At 39.6% G+C, this 19,690-nt stretch overlaps 1 protein-coding gene across 2 annotated transcripts in view; it reads right to left on the reverse strand.

The window, feature by feature from the left end:
• The window catches only part of CRIM1 (cysteine rich transmembrane BMP regulator 1), a 130,940-nt gene that overhangs the window by 106,517 nt on the left and 4,733 nt on the right, over positions 1 to 19,690 (reverse strand). Inside the window, exon 2 of one of the 2 annotated variants that reach the window (XM_082214999.1) lies at positions 6,013 to 6,183. The exons of the other annotated variant lie outside the window; for it this stretch is intronic. Coding sequence (XP_082071125.1) covers positions 6,013 to 6,183 — 171 coding nt within the window. The remainder of the gene's footprint in view (positions 1 to 6,012; positions 6,184 to 19,690) is intronic. 2 annotated transcript variants of the gene reach the window in all.

Here is a 19,690-nt window from a genome sequence, read left to right on the forward strand (position 1 = left end):
TCAAATGATATAAATATTTGAGGCTCCAAATGTTTTTATCTTCCCCTGCAATAGGAGTGCAAACAGAATATACAGAACTAAGGCTGACAAAAGTAGAAGCACAGAACAAAGAGAACATATAGAACAGCATGCAGAATGGGATAATATTTGTGTTCATTTTAAAGGCATACTAGCCAGTCTGGTCACAATTTGCTGGCCCAAACTATTCTAAACAAACTGCAACTGAAGGATAGAACTGAATTACAACCCAGCATTTTTGTAAGCTCTTGGTTTAGGATAGGAGTGCCAGAGCATTCTGCCAAAACTGAAATTGCACGAAGTGTGAGATTTTCAGGAACATTCAGGGCCACAGTGCATGGAACACAGATGGCTAGATGAGGGTGAAGCTTAATCTGGACAAGATGGCCAATACTATATGTGAGGTAACCAAATGCCCTGCATGGAAATTTGCAATGAGCCTCAGGCAGGCCTGCATTCCCCCCGAAGGACACGTGCACAGTTTGGGAGTTCTGCAGGGCTCAGAACTAAAAGAAAGAGTTCAGGTAGCAAATGTTCCAGGAGTGCCTTTTAACAGCTGAGGTTGGTACACCAAGTGTGACCCTGTCTTAACAGATGGAACATGCTTCAGTTACCCATGCTCTGGTGACATTTAGAATTGACTATTGTAAGGTGCTTTCCATGGGGCTGCCTTTAAAAACAGTTCAGGAATTTATAATGCTGCAAAATGTCTCTGTCTGGGTAATGGCAAGGGCCAAGTGGATGGAAGATATAAGCAGCAATACTCGTTGCCTGTTTTCTGGCCCAGTTTTAAGTTATATTGACCTTTAAAGCTCTAAATGGTTTCCAAGGCCATGCTCTAGCTGTTCAGGCCCACAAGCAGTCATAAAAAACTTATTTACCATGGCCTTTTCATAACTCAAACTCAGTGTTGTCTATAGCAGAGTTTTCCACAGCTCTACCTGGAAATGCCAAGGACTCAACCTGGGACTTTCTACTTGCAAAGTTCTTAAGCATTCCTAAAGAAATAACACAACACTTTATAGTGTTAAATAAATTGTATTTGACCATAGGCAATTCTGCAACACCCAAAATGTCAGACAACACAACCAAGTAACTTATATATTAAGTATGCTATAATTAAGAAGGACTGAAATATATAAAAACTATAATTCCTATGAATTTTAAGTCTGTCACAGGCAAGGGGGGGTGCTATAAGCAAAGTTCTCATTCTAACCGCCAGCATACTATAAACAGTAAAGAATTCTCAAATGATCAGTTGATCATGATGTCACTGTGCCCTCTGGATCCAAGCAGGACTACACAGGGGGCAAGGGATTGGGGGGGGGGTCATTTAAACACATCAAAATTCTGGCATTTTGCTCAATGATTTCTTCAAAATGATGCATGCCATCTTTAAATATAAAATATGTTTCAAGAAAGTTTGACTTCCTTAATTTGAACTAGATCCCACTTTGAAGTACATGTGTGGCCTCAGTATGGGCGTGCTAGGAAGAAAAAACAAAGGACTGTATTCCTCATTGGAAATTTATATAATGTCCATGTATGTATGCTTATGCAAGCTAAACTCTGTAGTTCAGTCACAAGAAAAATCCAATTTGTAAGAGGAGAAAAGAGTGCCTTTTCCTTGGCTAAATGTTATAACTAGCTCTTTGACCGCAAATATTCCAAAAACTTTCAGAGAGATTCATCTACATGTCATCACAAATTTAAACCTGACAGCTAGGAACTTTAAAAGTATTTGAGAATCCCCCCCCCCCAAATCTTCCTTTAACAGGCAAATGTTAAAATACCTGTTCAACCAGTTTTAGAGTTATTCTGCAACAGGAATGTAAATAGTATGTTGTAAACAGAGAGGCTAGGCTGGCCTCAACTAGAGCTAGGGCTTTCTCGGCCGCGGCTCCAATCTGGTGGAACGCTCTGTCACAAGAGACTAGGGCCCTGCGGGACCTGACATCTTTCCGCAGGGCCTGCAAGACAGAGCTGTTCCACCAGGCCTTTGGTCAGGGCACAGCCTGACCCCCTCCTCTGGCAATCTGCACAGAATTTTGCTTAATGGTTGCCATCAATTTGATTTTAATTAATTTTTATAATGAAATGTTTTTAGAACATTGGATTATTTTGATTGTTGTTAGCCGCCCTGAGCCCAGCTTCGGCTGGGGAGGGCGGGATATAAATCAAATTTATTATTTTTTATTATTATTATAAAGGCTCCCAAAAGCTGTTTTAATTCCTAGTGAACTCTAGATTTGAACTGCCAGATGTGAATAAACTGTCTTCCACATGTTAAATCTGACTTAAACATTTCAGGGATATATCAGGTACCAGTGTTTGGCCAAAGACCTTTTGAACACACTTAAAAGAATTGACAAGCCTTAGAAAATTAACAAATTTGTTAGCTTTTATGGGCTATAGTCTACTTTATCAGATGCATGAAGTGTTATCCTGACTTCCTGTGTGTAGATAGATAAATACCATTTCCAGGCTGGATATTCAGACTGCCATGGAGTAATCAGTCTGATTCAGGAGGGTAAGGGTGAGAAAGCTATTAAAAGCAGCAGCCAACACTCCTACCCCCCATGATGTAACCTGCTGATGGAAAGGGTAATTCTTCACCCTATCTTCCTAAATGATCTCAGTTCACATTAGTTTGATTCAAATTCCTACCTTCTTTTTTCTCAGTCAAGTGTCCACTCAAACCAGTCACTCCAAACTGCATCTTCCATACTCCCACCCCAAGATTAATGAGGCTGTACTTCCTTTTCTTACTCAATATGAAAGTGTCTGCAACTGCTGGGTGGTAGGTAAAACATGGCAGGGGGAAAGGAAAGGGCTTGTATAAAGAAAGCATTAAAATCTGCATTTTATAACAACCTTCAAATGGTGTGTGGCAGATGGTAGGGTTTAATTAGATTAGACTCTGCTAGGTACAAAACTGATTTCTGGTTGCATCAAGAGCTCTAGTGTGGCTGCATTTCAAAATCTCTTTTGCACCTAGCAGAGTCTAATCTAATTCATTTATCCTACCATGGGCTGTACTCCAATGTAATTAGATTTGATTCAGTGCTGTTTTGATTCAGTGCAACCTGTTTTGCACATAGTAGACTCTGGTCTACATTCTGGAGCTCCTGACTTGTTCCCATTTCTGAACTTTTGAACTCCAGGTAACCCCAGAAGTAGTTTCTGGGTTAAAATCAGCCTGACTGACCCTGGAGCCATGGTTTAGCATATTATTTTTGTACACTTCCACTTCCAGTGAACTCTCCCTTGTAAAGACTTGCTGAGGCTGAGAAGAGTTCTCTTTTTAATATTTTTTTGTTTCACACAGGAGAATACATTCTAAATTGCTTTGCCCCGCACTGGTATTTGTTATTTTGATATTGGTTGTTTTCGTTGTTTTATTTCATAATTTTAATTGTACACTATAGTTATTTATAGGGACGCGGGTCTAAACCACAGAGCCTAGGGCGTGCCAATCAGAAGGTTGGCAGTTTGAATCCCTGTGACAGGGTGAGCTCCCGTTGCTCGGTCCCTGCTCCTGCCAACCAACAGTTTGAATGCACATCAAAGTGCAAGTAGATAAATAGGTACTGCTCCAGCGGGAAGGTATATGACGTTTCCATGCGCTGCTCTGGTTCTCCAGAAGCAGCTTAGTCATGCTGGCCACATGACCCGGAAGCTGTACACCGGCTTCCTCAGCCAGTAAAGCGAGATGAGCGCAGCAAACACAGAGTCGTCCGCAACTGGACCTAACGGTCAGGAGTCTCTTTACCTTTTTATAGTTATTTTAATTATACTTTGTAACCTATCTAGGACCATTTGATGAAGGGCAGGCTATTAAAATTATTATTATTATTATTATTATTATTATTATTATTATTATTAACACGCCTTCTCCCTGTGTTTTAAGCACCAGCATAAAGAAAGGTAAGGTACAACTCTGGTCACCTTTTCAATTCTCACTACACTTTATCTTGACAATTGAAGCAGTCACAGCACTACTTCTTTGGCAGTACAGTGGTGCCCCGCAAGACGAATGCCTTGCAAGACGAAAAACTCGCTAGACAAAAGGGTTTTTCGGTTTTGCGTTGCTTCGCTAGACAAATTTCCCTATGGGCTTGCTTCGCAAGACGAAAACGTCTTGCGCTTTTTTTAAAAAGCCGCTTGAAGAGGTGCAGTTGCGACGGACCGTGCTTCGCAAGACGAAAAACATCGCAAGACGAAAAGACTCACGGAACGAATTATTTTCGACTTGCAAGGCACCACTGTATCACTTCTTCTTCCACTCTCTTATCTGTGACCACCTTCAATAGTTAACTATTAAATAACCTTTTTAAAATACTTTTTTTAAATAATAAAAGCTTCTATCTGTTGGTATCTTAGTACAAGGACACTCTGCTCTCTTATCTACCATAAATGATCTGAAATTACACACCAGTAGTCTGCCCACCAACAAAGTTGCAGTGGGAAACCGTTCTCTTAGCACATTTAAGTTCAATTCTACCCAGTCATTCCTTTTCTATTATATGGACAGATACTATTGCCTTTGAAAAATGAAGAAATACTAAAGAACATACACATGGCTTAACAGGTGTGAACTGCTTAAAATACTTGGGACATCTTTAAAGTAAGAATAATAATCTAGATCAGTGTTTCCCAATTGATGGTCCACGGACCCCAGGAGGTCCACATAACCCATCCAGGGGGTCTGTGGCACCATTCACATAACAAAAACTACCACAGATATATCAGAATTTTCAAAAGTAGGGGGATCATAGCCTGGTTTTTGAAAAAAAGGTTGTCCACGGTACTTAGCTAATTGGGAACCACTGCTCTAGATTATACTTTAGATGTCACAGTTGCAAGTACTTTCCTTTATTGTAGAACAGTTTTAGTAAGGACGCAACACCAAGACAAATGCTCCCAATTCTAATTTTACACAACACCTTGATAAAGCTGCTATTTCAAGGAACAATCCACATATACACAGTAAGACCCCCATGGCTGATAGCAGAGTATTTCAATGGCAATTTCACATATGGCATTTTTTCTACCTGACAATATCCTGTGTATATATTCATTTCCTAAGCAGAACAAGTAATTATTTTTCTATATGGACATTAGTAAAGAAATTCCTAATCTCACTAGCTATACCATTATATTCATGTAGACAATATGCCATTTAACATTAGACAATTAAAGGTGCACTGGACAGCTTATGCTACTAACATCTTTTAACAAGGCAGGAAAGACAGAGCAAAGCAAATAAATGTATAATCTTTAACAAACCTGAGAAAAATTAGAGTATTAAACATCGATCTCAACTTGTCAACTGCTCAGACAACAGAACATATTTGATTCAGAACTTTAAAAATCAAAAAGTCTGCACTTTTCAGGGTGCTGTTTAATTATTTCCCTACCACATTTGGGATGTTTTGGGTATTGTCCACAGAGCTATGAAAATCAAGATACCTCTACAGCAGACAAAAGAACACAAGTTTGCTTCACCTGTCTAAAAAAGCCCATGAGTACTTTACAACAGTCTCAACGTGCACTGCAGCAGAAAACAAATCAAGCCACGCCTTGGGCAGAATGCAATTGTATGGATCATCTCTTTTCACAGGCTTGAAATATCCTTGGATTGGGAAAGGGAAGTTTTCCAGAGACAACAAGGAACATATGTGCAATTACAATAGACACTAGTAAGTAAACTCTGATCGATTTGCCTTTTCCCCACATTAAAAGTCACCTTCTTTATTCAGGATACACAACCAAGCAAAATATCCAATACTCATTATTCACGTACCACAACAGAAAAAAACTTTAAATCATTATATTCAATCACAAAACCAGAAACATCTCATTTGCCAACACTATTGCTCTAACATCTCCTTTCAACAAGCATGGGGTACAGAATAAAAAATTACATATTAGGCCTTTAAGGTGATGTGCCAAAAATAATTACAAATCAAGTACTAGTGAATACAGACTTACCTTCAATTCTTTTTAAAGCTGACAGGCAAGTATCCCGGCTTGGAAACTCAAAGGGATTACTACAGGTCCTAATAGTATCACATTCGCATTTTCCATTGATTATATTGCAGCCTGTTATGAGGTTTTCATTGCAAGGCTCAAATCCAAGTAGCTGATCATCCCAGTTTTCATCTAAAAACCAAAATGAAACAACTATAATACCAGTAGGTCATTGATTTGTTTCATTTAATATATTTTGCCAAACACCTACACATCTAAATGAAAATATTAAACTCAGCTTTAGCAGGTACACTATGAAGTTCTGTACAGTTCACATTTCATGTTTATATGACTTCATCACAATTTTTAAAAAAGTTGTGTGTGAAACTATAGCACTTCTATTCATCACAGAAGCTTCAGAACCACCTTATTCCCTCTTTCTCTTTTTAAAGGTGTTTCTAGCACCTGTCACAGAATAGAGAATATAAAACCCAGAGCATCCTACAGGCTCAGACAAGGCCCTTTATTTTCAAGTCAGAGCCTCAGTTTTGAACAAATGACACTAACTTTCTAGAGGTTTAGACTACCCACCAAGTCCCAATTAGAGTCTCTGTGAAAGAAGTCTAAGCAATTTGGAATATTGGCAGCTTTTCATGAGAAAAATGTGTCTTTCATCAAGCTACAAGCAGTTCTACAGCACTGCCTCCCAGGTATTCCAATATGCAATGCATACATACATATACATATACAGTGGTGCCTCGCAAGACGAAATTAATTCGTTCCGCGAGTTTTGTCATCTTGTGATTTTTTTCGTCTTGCGAAGCACAGTGTCGGGAAAGTTTTGGAAAAGCTTCAAAAATCACCAAAGTCTTTAAAAACCTCAAAAAAGGCTACCACACTGCGTTCTATGAGTTGCTCCTCGAAGTCAAGTCGCAACTGTATTAACGGTGTTAAGAAAAAGGAAACAAACTTGCAAGACGTTTCCGTCTTGTGAAGCGAGCCCATAGGGAAAATCGTCTTGCGAAGCAGCTCAAAAATGGAAAACCCTTTCATCTTGCGAGTTTTTTGTCTTGCAAGGCATTCGTCTTGCGAGGTACCACTGTACATATATGTGTGTTTGTGTGTGTGTAAAAGGTAAAGGTAAAGGTACCCCTGCCCGAACAGGCCAGTCTTGACAGACTCTGGGGTTTGTGCGCCCATCTCACATCTATTGGCCGGGGGCCAGCACTGTCCGGAGACACTTCCGGGTCACGTGGCCAGCATGACAAGCTGCATCTGGCGAGCCAGCGCAGCACACGGAACGCCGTTTACCTTCCCGCTGGTAAGCGGTACCTATTTATCTACTTGCACCCGGGGGTGCTTTCGAACTGCTAGGTTGGCAGGCGCTGGGACCGAGCAGCGGGAGCGCACCCCGCCGCGGGGATTCGAACCGCCGACCTTTCGATCGGCAAGTCCTAGGCGCTGAGGCTTTAACCCACAGCGCCACCCACGTCCCGGGTGTGTGTGTATCTCCACTCAATTATGGACTGCCTACTCTTAAAACACTTTTTATCCAGCACCTGCGTAAGTTTCCATAATGACTGCATACAACATGGATCTGAAAATGGCACTGGTGTGTCAAGCTTAGGACCCATGTATATGATCTCTTATCACATTGTATTTCCCTGCTTTTACTCCAAATCACTGACTGTTCACCACTAGAAACAAGTATACCTGGCAAATAAATGTGTTGCTCATAACTTATAGCTCTGTCTTCTGCAAAGTTTAACGATACAGTAGCTGCTATAGCACATAATGATAAGCATTGACAGATCTCTGTCATCTCTTCAGTGGTGTAACTAGAAAGGGGCAAAAGAGGCATCAAAAGGCTAAGTACTTTACAACGATGGGGTGGAAGTTTTCAACCCATACAAATACCCATAGAAATACAATTACATAAATGTAATTAGCAACATAATGAACAGAAGCCAAAGCTGTGGAATTGTATAGGATAAAATACTATTCCAATTTAAAACTGAAATTGCAATTAACTTCTTTATAGGTGACTATCCCTATAAAATCCTAATTTTAGGATATCCAAACAACTGTACACTAAATATATGATAACTAGGGATAGTCACCTATAAAGAAGTTATAGGTGACTATCCCTAGTTATCATATATTTAGTGTACAGTTGTTTGGATATCCTAAAATTAGGATATGTTTTTTTCAGTATCTTCATTTACCACTGCACTTCTGATTTAAATTAGGTAAAGCAGGTATATGTTACTGAGTTATTGCTACTGAGTTGTCATTAGAAATGGGAGAAAAAATAGACTAAAAATGAGCCTACATGATTTGCACTTCTCTAAGTTTTGCAAGATATTCACCACAAGCAAAAATACAAAAATGTATACAGTAGGAAAAAATGCATAAAATGCATGTGTTACTGAAAACAGACAAAAATGCATTTTAGTAGGGGAAATTGCTTTACAAAATAATCTATGTTTGGAGAAGTTCACTGATGAAATTTCATTAAGACTTTTTAAAAACAAACTGATGTGCAACTGCAGAGATTGACAGATTTACACATCCCTAGCTGACAAAACTTAAAATATTTCACAGAATTCCAATGGATTGGTTTAAATATAATATTTGATATATAAAGGTATTTCTAAACCTTACCCACAGCATATTTTAGTTCAACAACGTTTGGTTGGGGGGGGGATTACCACATGGAAAATCAATCTACTTTCAATTTTTCATTTTCTAAGTACTGGGGGAGTAGCCACAACAGCAGTACAGAATCCCTCTTGAATGCAAAATAATAATACAATATAATTTTATTATTTATACCCCCCATCTGTTTGGGTTTCCAAAGAAGGACCAAAGATCAATCCCCAGCATCACAAAGGGTGATTCTTGTCTGAAACCCTGGAGAGCCTCTGCCAGTTAGTTGAGGGGATTGTGGACAATACTGAGCTTGATGGACCAGTTTGCCTGACTTGACATAATGCAGCTAGCCTCTAATGTTCCTAAGTTAATTAGATTTCCATTTATGGCAGCGGAAAACTGTCCAGAAAACCTACTGGTCATGTTTGTATGTGGAAGTGCTAAGGATGTGAATGGAAGATGCTACTACGAGGCAGCAGAGTTATTTTGTTGGGTGGCTTATATTAGTTTATATGTGGAATTTTCTTTCATGTTAATTATGCTACTTTAAAATGTAAATATTTTGTTATATTTTGTATTTGATTTTCATTTGTACTTTTTTGCTTTTGATATCCTGAAATGTTATATTTAATGTTTTAAGATTAACTGTGAACCATTCATAATAATATAATATAATATAATATAATATAATATAATATAATATAATATAGTAATAATTTATTATTTATACCCCGCCTATCTGGCTGAGTTTCCCCAGCCACTCTGGGTGGCTCCCAATCAAATGTTAAAAACAGTACAGCATTAAATATAAAAAACATTCAGCATTTATTTTCAGAAATGTAAAGCTATATGTGAACTATTTAAAAAACAGTTGTTTTAATAAACACTTCCTATAGGAGTCAGTATTAGGGTTTACCACCTTCTTTATACTTTTAAATTCTTTAACTGTTCCATATGATTTTGAAGTGTTTTCAATCATATATAGATAGCATGGGGCATAGAAATAACTAGTTATGGCATAACTTCCATATTCCCCTGTTCAATGAGACACTGAACTTTTACCCCACAATGCAAAACTTTACTTTGCACTATTGTCAAGCAATGAGGTAATAACTCATTTCCCATTTTTTTAATGTCTGAGGTAATTCAATAAATCTGGCTTACAAATAGACCATTTAGCTATGAAGCATGCAGTGGACATGTGGGGCTATATAAACTCACAAGTTCACTTTACTTATTGAATATTTACATAGATTACAAGTATTATGAATAAAAATATTACACCAGCTGCATGTAAGATAATTGGATATATAAATACATACAGAAGACTAATCTTAAAAAAGTATGTATATTTTTCATTATTTGTAAAACATGTATGTATATTATTTCATTACTTTATTCCAAAACACAGCAATATAAAAACCCTATTAGAATAGGAACATAAAAAAGGAACAAAGTATTTGAGAGGACCTGCCCCCCCCCAAAAAAAAATTGATGGGCATTGCCATTCAAATGGTGTGTGTGCATGTCATCTTGTGATTATGTGGGGTGGGTCTTACCTGGTCCCCTCCCCAGTATTTTATTCAAGTTGGCACCCCTGCTGCTGACAGGAGCAAGACCTTGTCAGCATGTAACACCTGTGGGTGGCATCTACACTTTGGAACCCCCTGCCTGTTGATATCAAGCAGACACCTTCAATGTAGCTTTCAGCTCCTGCTAAAAACATTCTTGTTCAGACAGATGCTTAGGAAGTTGAGGTGACTTTAATCTGTTTTAGTATTTTAACTTTTTCATGTTTTAAATTGGATGACTTTTTTATCCTAGTCCCTCCTTTATCACAGCCCTAAGTTCAATTAACCCCCATGTTTCCACATTTCCCATAGCTTCATATCTCCTAATGATTCTCTCCTTTTGCACTCAATATTATAAAAAAAAACAGTGAGGTGACAATCCTGGATGAGCATGCTCTTCCAGTTTTTTAAAATGGCAAAGCGATAGGGTCTGGGTTACTAACTATTAAGTTCCTCCAAGTGTTACCAAAGGGTGTTATTTTATTTTACAGAAACACCTCTGTTCAATTTTTTAACTCTTAAATTTCAAACAGTATCTTTAGATATTCAAACATACAAGCAAAATAAAACGTTTTATATTAGGAAATGCCAACTCTTCTAAAGTTTATTGACTGAGTATTTTCAACATAATTCTGTTTCTTGAAAATGTAACAGAATATTTTTAACTGATCATTTGCTTTTAATATGTTTTCATAACAAACAGAATACAAGGCATTATATTCCTTTTTATTATGGTGCTACCTACTCATGAAAGTTTTAGACTTTCCCAATTAGATGATATTTTCTCATTTCCTGAATTAAATTGGAGTGGTTATGTTTAATTTTATTATTTTTTATATTTTGATGGAAGCTGCCCAGGGTAGCTGGAAAAACCCAGCCAGGTGGGCGGGGTATAAACAATAAGTTTTTATCATTATTATTATTGGTGTTTTTTCCAGATCCTAGGTAATCCAGATTCCGAAATATCTACTTGGGTTTCCTCTCTATAGAATTTGGTATCTTCCCATTACAGTCATACCTCAGGTTGCGAACGTGATCCCTGCAGGAGGTATGTTCGCAACCCACAGCGTTCACAACCTGCAGCAGCGCAATTTTGCACGCATGCGCAAAGCAAGATTTAGCACTTCTGCGCATGCACGAGTGCCAAAACCCGGAAGTAACCCATTCTGGTCCGTAACCCAAAACGCGCAACCCGCAGCATTCGCAACCCGAGGTATGACTGTATCTGTTATAGTCCTCTGCTTATGATAACCAACCTATTTTAATTTTGCAGCTTTATCTTACATTCCAAGATATAAATGTACTTAAATATCAAGTATCTTTAAAACTGGCTTTATTTCCTCTGGGTCTCTCAAAATTGGGACTATAGCAGCTGCATGAAGATTGACTTAAGTAATTACTCCTGCTTTTTGCCCAACAATTCCTGGATGTGTTCCAACAGACTCTGCAAGCTATTCTATTGAAATGTTAAATAACAATGGTGACAGTGAGCATACTTGACAAGTGCCACTCTGAAATTTAGAATTTTTCCAATTTTACATTATTCACAAATATTGAGGCTGTTTGATGGCACATATCAGTTGAGTAATAAAATGAAAACTATTCCCAATCTTTTTTACAGAAACTGTAATTGATACCTCCATTCTACTCTATCAAACTCCTTTTTGGCATTTATAAATAACAACCCATATGGAATCTTTGTTTTGTATCATTAGGTGCCATTTTACCACTCTTAGGAAACGCCACTTGATCAGCCTTGATATATTTGCCTATAAATATATTCAATCTTTCCACCAAAATATTGTTCTAAAAGTTGAAGCCCTAATTGAGTAAGGCAATGAATGGGTGCCTGGCAGAACTTCTGTTTCTAAAAAGACTACAGAATCCTGGATGAGTATCAAGTATCATTCATTTCAGGGTGTATACAACAAAAATGTCCAAAAGTGTCAATTTTATTCATTATATCTCATCAGTATAACTGTATAATACATGTTTCAGGGAATTATCACCCTTCAGGCTACATTAGAGAATAAAATAAAAATAAAAATGATCAAAGTCTAGTTGAAGTCAAAACCACACTTTTACAGTTCAATTCATACAGTATAGCACAATGTAGATCGCTCCATTAAGCTTCAGTTAGGACTCATGTCCAGAATGTACTCTTCAAAAAGCCATTCAGTTATCCTAAATCTGTTGTTCATAGCACCATATCATATTCTGCTACCAGGAAATTGATAGGGTCACTAAGGTAATTTTCCTACTGGGGTAACCTGTTCACTATTTTCTCCACCATTACTTTTACTTATAAACAAGGTTGCGCACACACTTCAACAACAGAAAGTGGAAAAAGAACAAGTTTAACTTAAAGCATAAAGGAAAGGAACAAATCAAATGGGTGTAGCCATGCAGGTACTATTCTTTCATAATGTCTGAAAAGATGAGGCCTCCTAGTAAAGCAACACAGAAAGAGATGATCAGCCAAAAGTAATTGATGTAAAAATTAAAAATCTCTTTAAAAATATGTTTCAAAATATTACAGTATTTTCAAAGTGCACTAAAAATAATACTACAGGCATTAGCCAATAAATACTCCCAACCATCAGAATACAATGACCATGCTTCATGGAAGGAAAATTGCAGCCAGTTAAGCAGGCTACCTGCTTAAGAAAACAGCAGTATGACCATTACTTCTTGCTGACGCAACATCTCAAAAGTCAAATAAGTAACTGGTATGCATTCTCATCATAAATCAAACATCTGAAAAGGCCCTCTGGTTTAAAATCTGTCAGACAAATATCTGAAGCCATGTAAAAATTCATTAAATTCTCACAGCTTTTACTGCTAATGTAGGTTTGTAAAGTAATATTTTTTTCTGGCTAGCAACAAAGGAAATTAAAAACAATATCTATCTCTAGTATATCTTCATATGGAAATTGTTCCTTTAAAATGCAGAAAGAATGATGGAAACTTAAATGATTACTGCTAGTCCTCAATACAGTGAGACTGATAGCTTTAATTATAGGATAAGTAATATATTTGTACTAGAATAACAGGACAAGAAAATTCAAGTTAATTCAAGAGGGAATATATGTAATACACATAAGATCACTCTTAGGGCTAGTGTGAGTCAGTAAAAAGCCACAATAGTATTTCTGTTTGTAAACATACTTCTCCACACTTTGCAATGTAACTGCTTCAGGTGTATCTTCACATACAAATTATTAGGAACAAAAGCTAATTAACTATAGTCTCTCTATTGAAATACTCATGACAATGAAGCAAGAGTTGCGGAAACTAGTGATATGGAAACTGGTTGCTAAAGCTGAATCAGTGGTCAATCCTGATTACATGTGATGGAGTAAATGTGACACTAAATGGAATTCTGGAAATGTCCAACATTGAGCAGCAATCCCTGATAGCTAAAATAATAGGACCCAACACTTATTACATTGTCAGTTCTTTTTTGGAACTGTGTCTGTCAGGACTAGAAAAAGCATTCATAGTTACCAGGATAAATATTCTGGATGCCAACCTCAGGTTTTTCAAGCAAACGAGACAGTGTTAAAATTCTTAGAAACCTAGCTTAACAATGTCACTAAGGTCTTCTCAGTTCTATAAGGTAATGGTAAAGGGACCCCTGACCATTAGGTCCAGTCGTGGCCGACTCTGGGGTTGCGGCGCTCATCTCACTTTATTGGCCGAGGGAGCCAGCGTACAGCTTCCGGGTCATGTGGCCAGCATGACTAAGCCGCTTCTGGTGAACCAGAGCAGCGCACAGAAACACCGTTTACCTTCCCGCCGGAGCGGTACCTGTTTATCTACTTGCACTTTGACGTGCTTTCGAACTGCTAGGTGGGCAGGAGCAGGGACCGAGCAACGGGAGCTCACCCATCGCAGGGATTCGAACCGTCGACCTTCTGATCGGCAAGTCCTAGGCTCTGTGGTTTAACCCACAGCACTACCCACGTCCCTTCTCAGTTCTATACAAGTCAGATATTTGGGGGGCAAATGTCTTATACACTTAACAGACAAGGTGACTAAATTACTTACTTGCACTGGTTCCATTAATTTGAATGGGAACCATGTTTTCACACTCATCTCAAAGTGCAACTAACTTGGTATGGATCCAACTAGATATCATCAAATTATTGGGAATAGAATAACACTTTTTCCAATGTATTTTAAAACATTGATATATAATAATGCAGTATATTAGTAATGAAATGGGAATATATTAACGAACTGAGATGAAGAATTTAACTTGTTTACTGATCAAAATGGAATAAAGCCTTACAGAATTTTACATCAGAACTTCAATTCACACTAATACAGCAAAAACGTATTTCAAGCATAGCATATGCTCTCTCCCTCTTCCGAGGACTCTAAATACTGCAGAGGAACCCAATAATGAGTTAGATTACATAGTGGAAACCTATAAATTAGAGTTGGATCCAAGTTGCTAGCCGCAAATTGATCACTCCTGGCCCCTAAGTTTGCAGGGTCAATGTGAATACATAATTTTAATAGTTGATACCCAATTCAAAATAGAAATCCATATAGCTGATCAGAAGTCCTGCCTATAAGTCTGCCTGAACCAATAGCTTGGCACTTGGCTCCTCCCCTTTCACTCATTAGATCTCATTAGCAAGTTCTGTAAATAGCCACATGTCTGCTCTCCTATGCCAAGTAAGCATCATCCTTGGAAGATCAAGGCAGGAAACCTTTGTAAGCTGGAGAGGTAATGATACAGTGGTACCTCTGGTTACGTACTTAATTCGTTCCGGAGGTCCGATCTTAACCTGAAACTGATCTTAACCTGAAGCACCACTTTAGCTAATGGGGCCTCCCGCTGCCGCGCGATTTCTGTTCTCATCCTGAAGCAAAGTTCTTAACCCAAGGTATTATTTCTGGGTTAGCGGAGTCTGTAACCTGAAGCGGCTGTAACCCGAGGTACCACTGTATGTTCTTTCCTCTGAAGTGTCCCTTTCTGTGTTTTCCTTCTTGTTCACACAACAGCAAAACAAAAAGTTTGGGACTCTTGTTTCAGTATATTGGGACTACTGTGTGGCTGAAATGACAAACCATGGCTAACTGAGCATAATCCTGGCTTGTATGTCCAATTCTAACCAGTATCATTAACTATGGTTAGCGCCAACAATTCAAACTATTGTTTGGGAGTACCTGCTTCTGCTAAACTTACTTTATTTTAAATTTTTTTTTGCTCAAATTTGAAAATATCTGAGCAGTGTACTTAACACTAAAAATAACAGTTTAAAACAACAGTACATCAGCAGATGCACCAGCAGCCAGTAATTAAAAATTCAGTCAGAAAAGGCGAGTAAATAAAAAGTTCATAAGCATGCATTTGAAAGAATATATAATTGGTGCATGCCTTATCTCAGGTGGTAACACATTCCAGATTAAAAGGGTGACAACACTGAAAGCAAATATTAGGACCTCTCAGTAGCACTGGGGGTAATCTATGCAATGGGTAGGCAGGGGAGAGATGGTCTCTCAGGTAGCCTGGTGCCAAGATGTTTAGGAGTTTCTAAGCAAGTAACAATGTCACACTGAATCTGGCCTGGTAGTATATTGGTAGCCAGTGCAGTTGTGTCAACAAAATGTTTAATACATGGATGATGGTTGGCTCTTGATAGTAATCAGTCTTGATATTATCAGTACATGGATCACTGTGGTCAGATCATCCCTGTCCAGCAATGGCTGTAGCTGCTGTACCAGCCAAACCTGATAGAAAGTACTCCTAGCCACTGAAGCCAAAGATGAATAAATGAGAAGGCCCCAAAGATGAACCAGCTCTTTCAAAAAGAGTGTGACTAGTAAATTTCTCACTTCCTGGACACAAGAACCAAACACCCAAAGGGCCTCTATCTGCCAGGATTCAATATTGGTTTATTGTCCCTCTTGTACATCACCATCCAGAGAACAGCTCAAGCCTTGAGTGTCCATTTCTGAATCACACGAGAAATAAAGCAAAGTGTCATCAGCATAATTAAGACATTGCACTCCAATTGACTGCTCCCAATGATTTCATGTAGATTTTAAACAGTATTGGGGGTAATGTGCCTGGGGTGGATGGGGGTGAAAGTGAGAGTAAGAGAGAGAGAGTACTACTCTCTGGAACCAGTCCTGCAGTTAGTAGCAGAATCTCTAAATAATAGTGCCTCTAATCCCCAGCCTAAAAAAACCAATCCAGGAGCATACCATGGTTGATCACATCAAAAGCCACTGATTTCACACTGACACCAGATTGTGCCACTGCAACAACATAATCATATTTTATATCTTTTAAGCTTTCTGCATTTTATTCAAGTTGGTTTTAATTTTTGTAAGCCACCTTGAGTCCCAATTCTGAGGGAAAGGCAGGATATAAATATTATTATTATAATAATGCACAAGAAAGCAGCAATTAGAACCTCCAGATGAAGAGGATGTAAAAGGCTAAGGTTGAACATCTCAGTCTGGTTGACTACTCAAATATCAAAACAGTTTGGAATATTGCAAGCAATATTCACATAGAAGCAGCACACAGAAGCTTAAACTAGACTCACTTCATAGCAAACAGATTTGCCTGAACAGGCTACCACATAATCCTGCCAGTTTTGCTTTTTAAAAATGATACTGCTATTCTTGAGCAAAACTGTAGCAACAGTCAGTTGCAGTACCAAACTGCAGTTAGAGTTACAAAACGTTTAATGAAGTTAACTTACTAAATCCATAGATCTTTTATATCCCAGAGTACTTCTTTAGAAATCAGTATTTATGATAAAGGTGCTGCATACCAATATAGCCTTTGAAGTTTAGCAAGAAAAACATGCCAAGGTGTCAAAGGTAAGACTGAAGGCATTTTCAACAAACTTTACAGTACTCCTATCTTCCCTGAAAATTTTTATTGTGGTATTAACTAGGAATCGCCAATATTTTGCAGTATTTCAATCAACTGCCCTTTCCTGGATTGTTTGAGGAAAGTAATGAGAAAATGATATTAAAATGACAGATCAGTGTGGAGAATCTTTTGCAGTCCAAGTACTGCATTCCCTTATGGGGTTGGGTGGGACCAGAGGCAAAAAGTGGGTGGAGCAACAGACTTTACTTTTACCTTTTTGTTAGCTTACATTCCAGTCACACAAAATTCAGAGAGCTCAGCACACACACACACATCCGTCCAGGCAAGCAAGAGGCATTAACATAGTTAAGTGCTTTTGCTTGGCTGGAATGTATCCTTGAGGCGAGAACACAACAGGGACAATGAGGAGTATGTTTTGGGGAAAGTCCTACAGAAGAGAGACCTGAGGTTCCGTTCCTAAGTACTGCTTTTGTGACAGTACAAAGTTGATCACAAACATCTCCTACAAAAACTAACATAATTCATTAACTGTAAACTAGAACTCATTTACAACCAATGAAGCTAAATGTTCGAAGATTCATGACAGATAAAAGTAGGCACGATTTCCGGCGTCTGGGCTTGAGCAGAAGCGATTTCTGGCGTTGTGCTGCGCTGGCCCGGCCCACAGAGGATCTCTGCGGGAGTGATGAGGCCCATGCCTGGTAAGCCTTGCCGACCCCTGGACTAGACAAATTCATAGAAGAGAGGGCTATGGCAAGCTCCTTGCTAGGATGATGAAGAAGAAGTTTGGATTTTATATCCCGCTTTATCACTACCTGAAGGAGTCTCAAAGCGGCTAACATTCTCCTTTCCCTTCCTCCCCCACAACAAACACTCTGTGAGGTGAGTGGGGCTGGGAGACTTCAGAGAAGTGTGACTGGCCCAAGGTCACCCAGCAGCTGCATGTGGAGGAGCGGAGACACGAACCTGGTTCCCCAGATTACGAGACTATCGCTTTTAACCACTACACCACACTGGCTCACTGCCTCCACAGTTGGAGGAAGCAATGCTTCTGAATACCAACTGCTGGAAACCACAGGAGGGGAGAGTGCTCTTGACGCTGGACTAGATGGGCCACTGACCTGATCCAGCAGGCTCTTCTTAATATCTTATGGAAATTTAGCATAAATTTAGGAAGCTATAGTATTCAGATCCAGGGAACCTGGGACACATAGAGCACTAGCCATAAATGTGTTATTTTAGAATGCTTTAAATGGAAACAAGTAGTTTGATAATATATATTACTAATTTATTACATTCATATCACATGGAACATAGGAAGCTGCCATATATTGATGCTGACCATAGCTCCATCTAGCTCAGCATTGTCTACAATGACTGACAGTGGCTCTCCAGGATTTCACGCAGGAAACATTCCCAGCCCTACCTGGTGATGAAGAGGATTGAACATGCACACAAAGCAGGTGCTCAACCAGTGAGGGGGGTCACACAAAGAGACAGTGCCTGGAATAAGGTCACCGAATGAGCTTTAGGCACCTTATGTCAATCAGCTGCAGCAACTTCAGATATTCATCACCAATTCTTCCCCTAATAAAAGTAGCATTGCTTAAGAAAAAAAAGCTTTATGAACTTTTACAGAAGTACTGTAAAACTACATTGTCTAGCACTGTTATGGAAAGGGTCAGGACTAAGTTGAGTCCATGACATGCAAATATTCCAGAAGGGAAAGTGAAGGTTTACACTGTTGAAAGGAAACCAAACTATTTCTAAACACAGACCTCCCAGAAGACTATTGCCAAATATTAGAATAGTTTCCAGGCCAAATACTGGAAATACAGTGGTGCCTCGCAAGACGAAATTAATTCGTTCCGCAAGTTTTTTCTTCTTGCGAGTTTTTCGTCTTGCGAAGCACGGTTTCCCATAGGAATGCATTGAAAATCAATTAATGCGTTCCTATGGAGACCGCCTTCAGACCAGGTCCAGGGACAGTCTGTCCCCAGACCTCTTCTGAAGGCTGGCGGGGGGAGAAGGACTTTTCTCCCCACCGCCAGCCTTCAGAACAGCCTTCTGAAGGCTGGCGGTGGGAAGAAAAGCCCTTCTCCCGCCGCCAGCCTTCAGAAGAGTTCCCGGAGGGCTGCCTAGGCTGCGGATAGCAGCCTGCTGCCCGGTGCGAGGCAGACATCCGCAGCTTGGGGTGCCCTGCAGGACTTCCCCGCAGGGCTCTCCAAGCTGCGGATAGCAGCCTGCTGCCCCACACGAGGGGCGCTCTTTAGCAGAGCGCCCCTCGCGCGGGGCAGACATTCACAGCTTGGGGAGCCCTGCAGGACTTCCCCGCAGGGCTCTGCAAGCTGCGGATAGGGGCAGCAGGCTGCTATCTGCAGCTTGGAGAGCCCTGCGGGGAAGTCCTGCAGGGCTCCCCAAGCTGCGAATGTCTGCCCCGCGCAAAGGGCGCTCTGCTTAACAGCGCCCCTCGTGCGGGGCAGCAGGCTGCTATCCGCAGCCTAGGCAGCCCTCCGGGAACTCTTCTGAAGGCTGGCGGCGGGAGAAGGGCTTTTCTTCCCACCGCCAGCCTTCAGAACAGCCTTCTGAATGTTGGCGGTGGGGAGGAAAA

Source organism: Podarcis vaucheri, assembly GCF_965113315.1.
Source record: "Podarcis vaucheri genome assembly, chromosome: 3".
NCBI classification, from domain to species: domain Eukaryota; kingdom Metazoa; phylum Chordata; class Lepidosauria; order Squamata; family Lacertidae; genus Podarcis; species Podarcis vaucheri.